Here is an 11315-nt window from a genome sequence, read left to right as displayed (position 1 = left end):
GAATGTAGTAACCACAGAAGTGTTAGTTTGATGCCTGTTGTGACAAGGCTTCTGGCGTCACTGATTCTGTGTCGTCTTGCGGTGGCACTCGTAAGAGAATCAAGCGGAATTTCGACTGGATGGAGGCTGCATTGACCATATCATCACACTCCGTCAGGTGTTACAGCAACGCCATACATACAGATGACCCACAATCTTGGTATTCTTTGACTTCAAGGGCACTTTCAGTGATTTTACCTACACTTGCTCAACAGAGTTTTTCCCAGGAGTTTGTGAACATAATCCGGTTCCTATATTCACATACTTCTGAGCGTGTGATCGTGTGTAGTGAGCTCTCCAAAAGCTTCCCTACAAAAAGTGATATCCGACAAGAAGGCCCATTCTCTCCACTCCTGTTCAACTTCATCATTGGTAAAATAAAGAGGCGATCGCTGAAATGTCTTCAAATCCCCGGTGTTTAAGTTGTTACTGGTGGGAGCTTTGTCGACCTAAAGTACGCAGATGACATTGCCCTCATCTTCGAAGATCAAAGCGAAGCACAAGCCCTGTTGAATAGACTGACCACCATCATGCCATTTTTTGTCATGCGCCTTGTACTTTCGAAGTGCAAAGTCATACTCCAGAACCTGCAGTCTACGAACATATCCGTTACAATTCAGGGAGAATCACTGGGGGTTGTGAAAAAGTTTTACATACATGCGGTATTAGCTCTGACGGAAGTGTCTGGTGAAGTCGGTGCGAGAATCTCAAAGGCTTGAATCGCGTTTGCCACATTTGCGTCACTTGTGATGTCAAAAGGGAATATAACTAGATCTCAAGGGTCGCGTGTACCAGGCCACAGTAAGGGCTGTGTTGTATGGGTGCGAGACGTGGCCTCTGCGGACAGATGATGTGAGGCGTCACTAGGTATTTGACAACCGATGCCTCAGAAGCGTGGCTGGTTTTGGATGGAGTCAACGTGTTAGAAACGAGGTGATTAGAAAACGGTTATTCGGCTGTGCGGTAGATACTTCAATCGGGGGAAACATCCAGCATCATCGACTGCGATGGTTCGGTCATGTGCTACGTACACCGAAACACCGTCTACCAAGTGTTGTTCTCCATACCTCCTTCAGAATGGCGCAAACCGCGAGGCGGACAACACGTGACTTGGCAGAAGGGCGTGAAAGAGATCACGAGGGCTTTGGGTGCTGTTGGTGTTGTACGCCTTCCAGGATGGGGTCTCCGTGACCCCGTCTGTGCTTGGCTGGAGACATTGCAAGAAATGGCGGCTAATCGATGTCAGTGGCGTTCATGTTGTCAGGCTCTCTCCAGATTGGCTGATTAAGCTCTTGAGGGTGTAGGAGCCTCAGAACGCTTGACACAGGCCAGCACTAGGTCCCCTCCCTTACCCACTCTTTTTCCCTTCTTTTTACTCTAGGGCTTTAAATATAATTAGACGAACCTTATGGTTGTACGGCAGAGATGCATCAGTGTCAACAGATGTTGCTGTCTTTGATGATGGTGATGATGATGACTAGGGAGAGTCTTAACATTCTTCACTGCGAGTTGTTAAGTAACCCTGTTCAAGGATGAATGGAGATAAAATGAGAGAATAATTGAGACTGATATTTTCTGTGGCAGTATCCTCTCTTCAAAACAAGACACTATCAGGACTCGACAAAACTGTGGTATTCTGAGGGCAAACTCTATTCTGGGACAAAATCAAGCTCTTGTCGAAAAGTCACATTACATAAATTTGGTAGACATTTTGAAAATTTAACTACCTGTCATATACAAAAAGATTACACAACGTCCGCCATATTACGATAGGTACCACTTCATAACGCACACGAAATGCTTTCGCTATGCATTGTGGAAGAGAGATAGTTGCTCGACATTAAGCAGGAAATACCTTTTAGTGGCGGTAACGACTTGATTGCACAACTGTTTGGTTATGGAAGACAATAGGTGTTTTTTTCAAAGGCATGTTCTCCAATACTTGACGCAAGCATCCTCTGAAAAGTGCCATCGAGTTACACGTCGGGCGAGTGAGCCAGAGCAAGCTGCTTCAGTTTCTTGTCAAGTTTAGTGGCTCCACTCTTTATCGAGGTGAACGAATATTACGGTTCTCGAAAGGATTCGAGATTATATGACGTGTTTGGTGACAAAAACTGGCAATTCAAGCAATAGGTGACTGTATCGTTATCTGGGGAAAGGAGAATCACCGCAGTGTTGAGAACGGCAGTGTTCGGTCACACTTCAGTCTTTCAGAACGCTGTTCAAGATTATTTTTTTGATAGCACAGATGTCTTTTGTCCTCACCGCAAAACAGAAACAGCGAATGTTATTCCGTGATGGAAACTTCAACTTTTGTACGCCGACCGAAGGCTGACTTGTGACGACGAAACTGTGGTTGAGAGCAGCAATAAACAATTTTTTCAGAGGCACAGACTACATGTCACCAGAAACGGTGGTCTACACAAATGGAGACACAGTTCTAATCCGCCGTAATCCTACATGCGTCTTTAGACGTTGAAAAATTACGCGTATGATGAGTAGGGTTAGAAGCGTACAAGACATGACACGTATTTTCAGTGGTAAGCATACTGTCATTTCTTCTTCGGGATGCAAAGCTAAATTGTCTGCTGCTTTTTGGGAAATACACGTCGAGTGAGGTTCACAAGGGAAACTGGGTTGGTCCCAATAACGGCGTCCTACTTTGATATGATGATCAGACACGTTTCTCTCGTTGCTTCTCCAAGACGTAGGTATCTTGTTCTTCATCGCTTTGCATAGAAACAGGGCGTCGCACATCGCTTTCCACTCTGCATTAAGACGGCAGTGAAGCATCAGTACCAACACTGATGTTGCTGTCTTTGATGATTCTTCATCAAGGGATCGCGTTTATTACTGAGTTATTATTGTCGACGATGGTACATCAGCATCAGAGCTCATGTAGCTTCTGTGAATAAGGTTGAAGGCATAGGGATTTCCAATATGTACCACGGCGTGCCGGAGTGCGGCAAAGGCAAATAGAATGTTTGTCAACTGCTTCGGCCGTTCGTAAACCAGTAAGCCACTAAGAAACACGTCGTTCAGCCGTTGGACCCTTTCGGTGCCTAGCGGCCATGCCACCCGAAGGTTGCACGGAGGCTGATATACTGCCAAGTTGCCCAAGCCTAGACAGAGGAGGTCGAGAGGCAGAGGTCGGGTTCGAATCACGGACCTTCCGGTCAGCAAATTCGCGCTCTAACCACTTTGACCATTTCGCCTCAAGAAACATATGGAAACGGGTTTTCTAAAGCATAGTTCTTACAGAGCGGATTTACTGACCGTGAATCGAACCCGGAAGTAGCCTAGCCCTCGTGCTTCCTTCGGGTGGCATGATAGCTTGGAACCGAAAGGGCTTTACAGCTGAACGATTTGTTTTTATTATCATTTACTTTATTGCTGTACAACAACGAGCTTTGCCAGCCTCTTCATGCCCTCATCACAGACTTCACGAAGGTTTTCCACTCCACCAACCGGGGATTATTGTGGACGGTTCTTTCTGAATGCGAATGCTTACAAAAATTCACCAACATCGCCAAAACGAGGGAAGTAGAGCGAATGAGTTGACTTCAGATGAGCCCGATACCCTCATCAGCGTAAAACAGGTGCTTTCCTGCCCCTATCTTTAATCTCCATCTAACGGTTATTGTGGATGCGGTTTTTTGAACGACGATGATGGTGTACAGCTCGGGTATCGGATTAATACACGTCTGCCAAATATAAGACGTTTTGGTGCAAGAAATCTGATCAAGGCCAGCATTCTTGTTTGTTCGCACATACGCATGAACTGCAGCGCCTAACTGAAAAGTATGCGACTGTTTCTTCGCAGTTCGGCCTGAGCATCAATGCGAACTCTCATTTTTCTCCAAACCGCGCCAGGTAGTCAGACTGTTTCTTCGCAGTTCGGCCTGAGCATCAATGCGAACTCTCATTTTTCTCCAAACCGCGCCAGGTAGTCATCAACACTCCTGAGCGCATCAAGACTGGGACGAAGTTTGTGGACATCTGCACGGACTTCTGCCACCTCGGATGACCGCCAACCGTGAGCTGAGATACTGTGTTACCAAGGCTAGTGTGACTTTTGGCAAACTTGAGGAATCAGAAACTGCGAATAGCTTTCAAGTGCACTGACTGCAGCATTGGACTGGACAAGTGCCAGACATGAAGGATCTACCGGCGGATACACCGTGATGGAGACTACACTCAAGTCCAACCGTCTACGATGGTTGGGATGTCTGCCAAGTGCAACGAATGCCGATAAACAAAGGCCTCGATACCTGGGAACATAAGCCGTAAGTTTAAAAGCCACTGACGATGGACTGGTGTCCGTCAATTCAATTTCCAGCCAGCGGACTGAAGCCAACAGGATGCACGAGTATCGCCAGAGCTGTTGGATCAGGAAACCAAACTAGCTGGATTTGCAGCGACTGCGGTTGTGCCTCTGCTGGTCGCATTGGATTTGTCGACCACCAGATGACAGTGATTCATCGACGACAGATCGACCTTAGCTTTCTGAGGTTACCAGATGACATGGCCTGAGACAGCACTGGAAGTGACTTTCCATGACAATCACCGTACAGACAAAAAATCACGAAAATGCCTTAGCACACTGCCAAGCCAACTGTCAGCAAGACCCTGCCTTATTGCCTTAGGTAATCTGGAACCCCAAGACCACAACGATGTCAGAAGTGACTTCAAGTGGCCATCGTTTTACAGATAAGCTACACGATGCGTGTCTTTGGCGCGCCTCATGTTGTACGGGCCAGCAGACAACCTTTTACATATGCTGTGTCAACTGCTCTAAACCACTGCGTTGCCAGTGCGTTAGTACTCCTTACTATCTTAGGTTCACTTTGTAGTGTACTGACTCGAGTTTCGATTTCTTTTCCTAATTATGAGTAAAGCCTATAACCGACTGCAAAGATCCGCTCAGGAAATTCTGGTGTTACGACGATGTTAGGGGCGACTGACAACCGTATAAACCAAGCTGAATGGTGGTTAGCATGTGTTTTCATCATGATCATCATCACTATGATGATCAACAATACATCAGTGTACAAAACGGATGCTTAGTTGCTATATATCCATAATTTGTTTCAAATCCTTAGTTTAAAGAAAAGAATGAAACTGAGTGGGGGAAGGGTTTATTGCTAGTCTGGCAGTCAACTCGGAGTGTCTACACGTCCAAACATTCATCCAGACATTCTGCATAGAAACTGACAAGACCAATGACATTGACCAGAAGCCGCAATTGTAGCTTCTAAAACTATGCACAGGGAGATTATACGGACCTCATTCTGGAGGTTGAGCCGCACCGACAGTACCCAGACTTCTCGAAGTCGACCTCACACACTCTGAACTGAGTAAAAAATGCAGCACTCTTTTCGGCAAATAGTGACTCGGCATGCAAAACACATAGACAAACCACCACAGCTTTTCGTCCTGAACATGTGTTTATATTAATGTCCTTGTTGTATGACCGAACATTCGCTTTCTAATTGTTCGACTGCGGATCGCTCGCAACAGCTCACACCTGGCCTCTACGTGAAAGGTATACGAAAGACCAGAGTGTTTGATGTCGATGGGACATATGCGATTTCCAGACCCAACAAACCACCAAGCCTTGAATACAAAAAAATCGAAATCGTTCAGCTGTAGCACCCTTTTGGTGCCTAGCTGCCATGTCACGGGAAGGAAGCACGAGGGCTGGGATACTGTCAAGTTACCCAAGCCTAGACAGGGGAAGTTGGGAGGCAGAGGTCGGGTTCGAACTACGGATCTTCCGGTCAATAAATCCGCGAAATCACCGACAAAAACAAGGGATTCAGTACTTACCAGGATTTTTAAAACGCGAACGTTGTCCACGTTGAAGTGTGACTTGTGAGGGAGAATAGAAACTGAAGACCGTCAGAATATGCTACGTAATAAGAACTCACTGCAGGCCTTTGTGATGAGTTCTGATAGGAAATCAGCCAATTCCACCTGCTTGCTCATAATGGCAGTTTTTATTACGCGTTTAACACTTCCCAAATCTCTCAAGTCCGCAACGCTTTCAACAACGAGCTCTGAACCACATGTGTACATTCAAGAACAACTGTTACCATCCAGAGTATCTAGTGCCTTGGTTCTTGCAAGTTCATAACCTTCCGTAACTTGTGTCACTGAGAGACCCTGAAAAAGCATGCCAAATAATATGTAGACAAACCATTCTCAAGAGATCCGTGGCCTGCTCTAGCAGAGAGCCAGCGAGCTGAAGAACAAAGTTAGTTCCATCTCCAGCCTCTTGCTCCTGCTGTTGCGTGGCCATAACCAGTATCTTTGCGGCAGGATGAGCCACTTCCAGTTCCTTTAGGATCGTTGCGGCGTCATTTGTGACGAATTGACGACCAATATGGTTTATTACGATTTTGTTCTGCCCCGCAGGACCGAAAGTCGTGCGAGTTGTTTTGGATAATGCTGCGCAAGCCTCAATGTTACGGAAAACGGCTTCCTCTAAACCCTCGAAGTACTTGAAAGTTCGTCAAAAATATCCTTCCACTTACTCGAGCACCCTCCTTCAACATCGACATAAAACCCGGGGCCTTTGGTACGTGTAACGCCATGACTGCGGTGTACTACGGACAAAAACGCGTTACCAAGACAGAGAAAATGCCCAGCGTGATAAATCAAGCACGGCGCTAATGTGTTTAGTCCAATCAGTTAGAAGCCAGATTCGCGGACTCAGGGAATGATACACAAGATCGGGACTTTTGCCCAAGTTTCCCGTGTCGGTTTTGTTCTTTTCGTTCAGCGGCTGTCGTTCGCCTGAAAGACACAAGTGATAAAAAGGTGTAGCACTGCTCTTTGTATTCTCAGCGCGGGGCAGTACGCTTGCGAGCGCGAGGATTCGCATAAATGTCTAGTAGTGTTTGAACTGGGTTCTAGAGGGAGCGTGGACAGAGGGCTCGATTTAGTATGTCATAAACCCTGGCCACAGCTTTAGGTAGCAAAGCTGAACACAATAAGGAGAAACTGGGCTGGTTTGAAATTATCCAGGAATTTACCTTATGAAAAAGTTCTGCAAGCAGTTCATTGTTTCGTCGTCATTATAAGTCTATTTCTTCATTTGCATGCTGTTCACATGTGATTTTGAAGCTGCTAATGGAATCAGATCCCATATACATGAAACATAAACCATTTCAGTCCAGAGTAACATTTGGCGGGGCTGGGACAAAGCCAATGATTACAAAAGTCTCTGGCTCGAGCAGAAAAGTGCTCACCACCGCGACTGTACTGCCTCAAAATTCAGTGCGCTGAGGCCTTCTCAGGGATGAATTACTTTTGTTTTCTTCGGTTGAATGATCCCACATATATATGAGTCGTTTCCATTGAAGCGGACGATTTCGAGTCACCATAAAAGATACAAAAATGATTGCATATGTCGGTCGTTAGGTCACCTTGGATGCTTCAATAAGTTCACTGCTTATTTATCGGCCACCGCAGTGAGAATGATTTGATCTGCAAACTATCACATCCTCTTCGCAAGTGGTGCATGTACTACGGTTCGGCCTAACGTTGTCATTACGGAATAGAACTAGAGAATCTGGGTCTAAATGATACGGGTTTGCGGATGTAAAGAGGCATCCTGGTTGCATTTGCAGTTGTAGCCTGATGGTTCAGGTTTAAATTCTTTAGCCAAGCACATAAGGCGGATTTTCTCGATGCATCACGTGATACGTTCATCAAGCGATTATGTTTTTGTATGGCTTCAGACATATCCCGCAACCAAATGTTTTTCATACGCTCGACAAAGAACGTCCTCACTTTGCTGTCAGTGGGTTGCCCACAATCTCGAAATCGTCCACGCAAACAGAATGGACATGACTTTGGCCCCTCTAGGTCATCTAGGAGGATAGGAAATAGTCAGTTTAGACTGGATTTCCGGGCTAAATTGTCATACGCTGAAAGTAGTTCACATTCAGTCCGTTCTACTTTTACATGTTTTTGTTAGCCAAGCCTTCATTTATCTCAGATTGGTACAGGAAGTTCGAAGCCTCTCGATCATGGTCAGCAGTATCCGCTGAGGTGCTGAATCGGACAATGCACCATTTAGTCTGAAGCCTCCCGAAGCTACCCATTTTAACCGATTTAACCTTCATCGCGCTTCTCCACAAAGAGCAGTCTTCTCTTGTGTTTCGTTGCATGGTGGAAAAGTGCCATATGTGCTAAGCCTGCTTTTGCACACACGTCCATTGCTTCATGGCACTATCCTCCCGTTCGTTCCGGTTGTCCCTGGAACGCTCGCTTCCTGGATTTTTCTGCTAGAAACTTTCATAGAAAACTCCACGACTAGAGCTCCACTTAAACATTTTCCAGTCTCGTTTTTGTGCAAATGATTTATGACTACTTGTTGAAGCGAAATGAACCCATACACGCTTGTACCATCATGGACCTGGTCAGAAACTTTTCGGGGAAACCTCTTTGATAATATCCTTTTACCCATTTTCGCAATGACAAGTGGCATCCGAGCAGCATTACCAGCTCAGACAGGAATTAAGGCAACCAAAACATTCCGTTCGGGACCCGAAGACTTATCAAAGCGTACCGAACTCTGAATCAGGATTCCCGTCAAACTCATTAAGGTGACGAGCCACTGTAGTTCCTAAATCTCCTGCTTGCACTGCTGGTATCGAACACCACCCAACCACAATTACGGGGCTCAACACTAATTTGTTTCCTTTGCAATTATTACCAGCCGAAACACTAGTATTTCAATAACTAATATCTAAGCAATTGCCAAAAAAGTAAAGTGGCGCGATGGAGTGTCACTAATGTAGTGAAAATCCATAGTACATTGGGGTCATAACATGCTTTTTGGAGCTCCCCGTACGAAGAAGCTGAATCCCACGAGGAGGAAGACCTGCATTGCTTTGACTCTGGTGCGCCTTAAAACATGTAGAAACTGTGTGACACCGAAGTCTCAATTTAGAGGTTAGGCCAACGGCATGTAGCCAATCCCCTCAGAAGCTCGTCCAGTTTCCGCGTTTCAAGCGAGATCCCTGCAAAGCATTTTGGTGGAAGCTTTATGGAAAGGAAAGGAGTGTGTTGCAGCTTACTAGGGTAATCGCATCAGTAGGTAACCCTGCGGATTAGACGTTCATTTTGCATCTGGACATCCAATTAAAGCTGTGATCCTGTGAGACACCAATGTACTGCAGCCACTGAGTAAGCTGACGCATTTTTCACAATATCAGCGTCCATAGAAGCAATCAATGCAAAAATTGAAACTTTACGCTCATACCTTGGCTTTGTCCTACCTTTGCGGATTTCCTTGGTCAACCCAAAAAATCCGATGCTTAAACAATTGCACATCACAACCCAATGGCCCTAATTATGACGTCCGTTAGGGAGCTACCCAAAAACCAGAGTATGTTGGGCCAATGATATCAGGGCACTGTCGAACACAGTTTAATGGAGCATCCGCAATTACTCCCTTCATATTCCTGACTGGGCCTCTCTCTCGCCCGTTCGATGAACTGCAAATAGGGACAAAAGCTGCCTCGTATCAGCCGCCTCTAGGACGCCCTTATTGAAATCTGCCGAAATTTTCGATAGGATTTAAACAGTTTGGTGAAATTTTGGTCTTCGTTTTCCAAAAAGTCAACAGTTTTCTGCACAGATCGCGTTCCGGTTTGTGCGTTGTCATCCACTCGCTCTTCCGAAAAAGTCTACGCCCGTCTCCACCACAACACCAACACGGGTGAGATTCCCCAATTAAAATGTACAACATGATTCTGAGGTTCTCGCTAACATCTATCCGCGTTGCGAAACCCACCAATTCAATATACGCATTTAAGTTTATTGACGGACCAGCCATGGACTCAAGAGCACGAGGCCGCTCAATAGAAGCACACACTCAATTTGCCATAGTAGGTGACATTGACCATAGTTATGAGTATGAATGGTCGTTTTTCTCCATTAGATCGGGTTCATGGGAATAGTTGAGGCCCAGTGCTCAGTGGTGCACATAAACACAGGCCTACCAATTACAATGAGTTATGAAGCTAGGCGATATCGACTACAGTTACGAGTATGACGGCCAGTCATTAGCCGTTAAATTAGGATAGCACGCACCGTTAGGGCCACATTTTTATTGAACTGCGTAGATACTGGTCGAGTGTTTACACTAGACAACGGACTAAGCAAGAGCACCCACACTTATGGGCATGACGGGCAATCTTTGGCAGTTAAACTTGGACACTGTGCACAGTTTAGACAATAATCGCACATAGACGCGGGCTTAGCGGTTACAAGAAATATTCGAGATGACTATTAGTATAAGGGCCCGTCGTTGGTCATTGGATTAAGCTGTCGTGCATAGTTGAGGCCCCATAGTCAGCACCACACAGAGAAACGGACCAAACAGTTACGATAAGTGGTCGTGATGAGTGCCAAATATGCATCTTTATCACAGCGACGGCTTTATGGCCGGCACCACCCATGGAGGCCAGCGGCTAAAAGCACAATGCATTTTTCTGTAAAAGCCCTGGGGGCGAAATGAAAACTTTAACGTCAAAATGTTGCACTTCTTTGCATATATGCGTGGACCAAAAACCACCCTCATCTGCTGTCATTTTTTTGCGATTTGTTTTATTCGATCTCTTTTGAAAATTATTGGCGCACATTCGGCTCTGAATCTCGTCTGCTATGGCTTCGGAGGTGGCTTTCGTTGAGAAATTTGTGGGTGTATCGTTTTCATCCTTCACGGCATTCGAGAAGACCTTAAATGTATACATGAAGGATAACTTTGTGATATTTGTGCTTTCATCCAGTAATCGAAGCACCAACACTATTTTGCGTTACGAACGGGTGTACTACAAATGCAGCAGGCGCCCTCCAAGAAAAACAGAAAGCCGTGGAATCCGAAGAAGCTAGTAAGCCGAGCGTATTTTCTAATAAAAAAGTACGCGAAGCACCAGCTGCCCAGTGCGGTTTTATCTACGGAGGCAACTGGAGGTAACCTCTTATTTTCTGGAACACGACCACAAACTGTCAAACTTTCTGTACGATCGGCTTCCAGTCAATCGACGCCTAACAGAAGACGAGTTGGGAACATGCTAGGCCCTGCTGAGATATGGCCCGCCGTCATCTGATGTGCGGCAGTTTGTCCTGAGATATGGCCGTCATCTGATGTGCGGCAGTTTGTCGCGGATGAATCCGGAAAGATTCTTACAACTAAGGACGTACACAACTACCGCCCGCCGGATCGACCGGCTATGTTGAGTAGGTGCCGAATGGTTGGG

At 45.8% G+C, this 11315-nt stretch overlaps 2 protein-coding genes across 2 annotated transcripts; both read right to left on the bottom strand.

Moving 5' to 3' along the window:
* Positions 1 to 5487: 5487 nt before the first annotated feature.
* On the bottom strand, positions 5488 to 6117 carry T265_06484 (hypothetical protein; the record flags this gene model as incomplete). The annotated part of the gene is made up of 2 exons (XM_009171758.1): positions 5488 to 5930; positions 5970 to 6117. 2 exons carry the CDS (start codon positions 6115 to 6117, stop codon positions 5488 to 5490), a joined length of 591 nt encoding a protein of 196 aa, XP_009170022.1.
* On the bottom strand, positions 6118 to 6635 carry T265_06483 (hypothetical protein; the record flags this gene model as incomplete). Its single annotated transcript, XM_009171757.1, has 3 exons — positions 6118 to 6204; positions 6239 to 6541; positions 6576 to 6635. The coding sequence occupies 3 exons, from the start codon at positions 6633 to 6635 to the stop codon at positions 6118 to 6120; spliced, it is 450 nt and encodes a 149-aa protein (XP_009170021.1).
* Between the last annotated feature and the right edge of the window lie 4680 nt (positions 6636 to 11315).

This window comes from Opisthorchis viverrini (genome assembly GCF_000715545.1).
Source record: "Opisthorchis viverrini unplaced genomic scaffold opera_v5_133, whole genome shotgun sequence".
Lineage (NCBI taxonomy): Eukaryota > Metazoa > Platyhelminthes > Trematoda > Opisthorchiida > Opisthorchiidae > Opisthorchis > Opisthorchis viverrini.
This window is presented reverse-complemented; position numbering and strand designations above follow the sequence as displayed.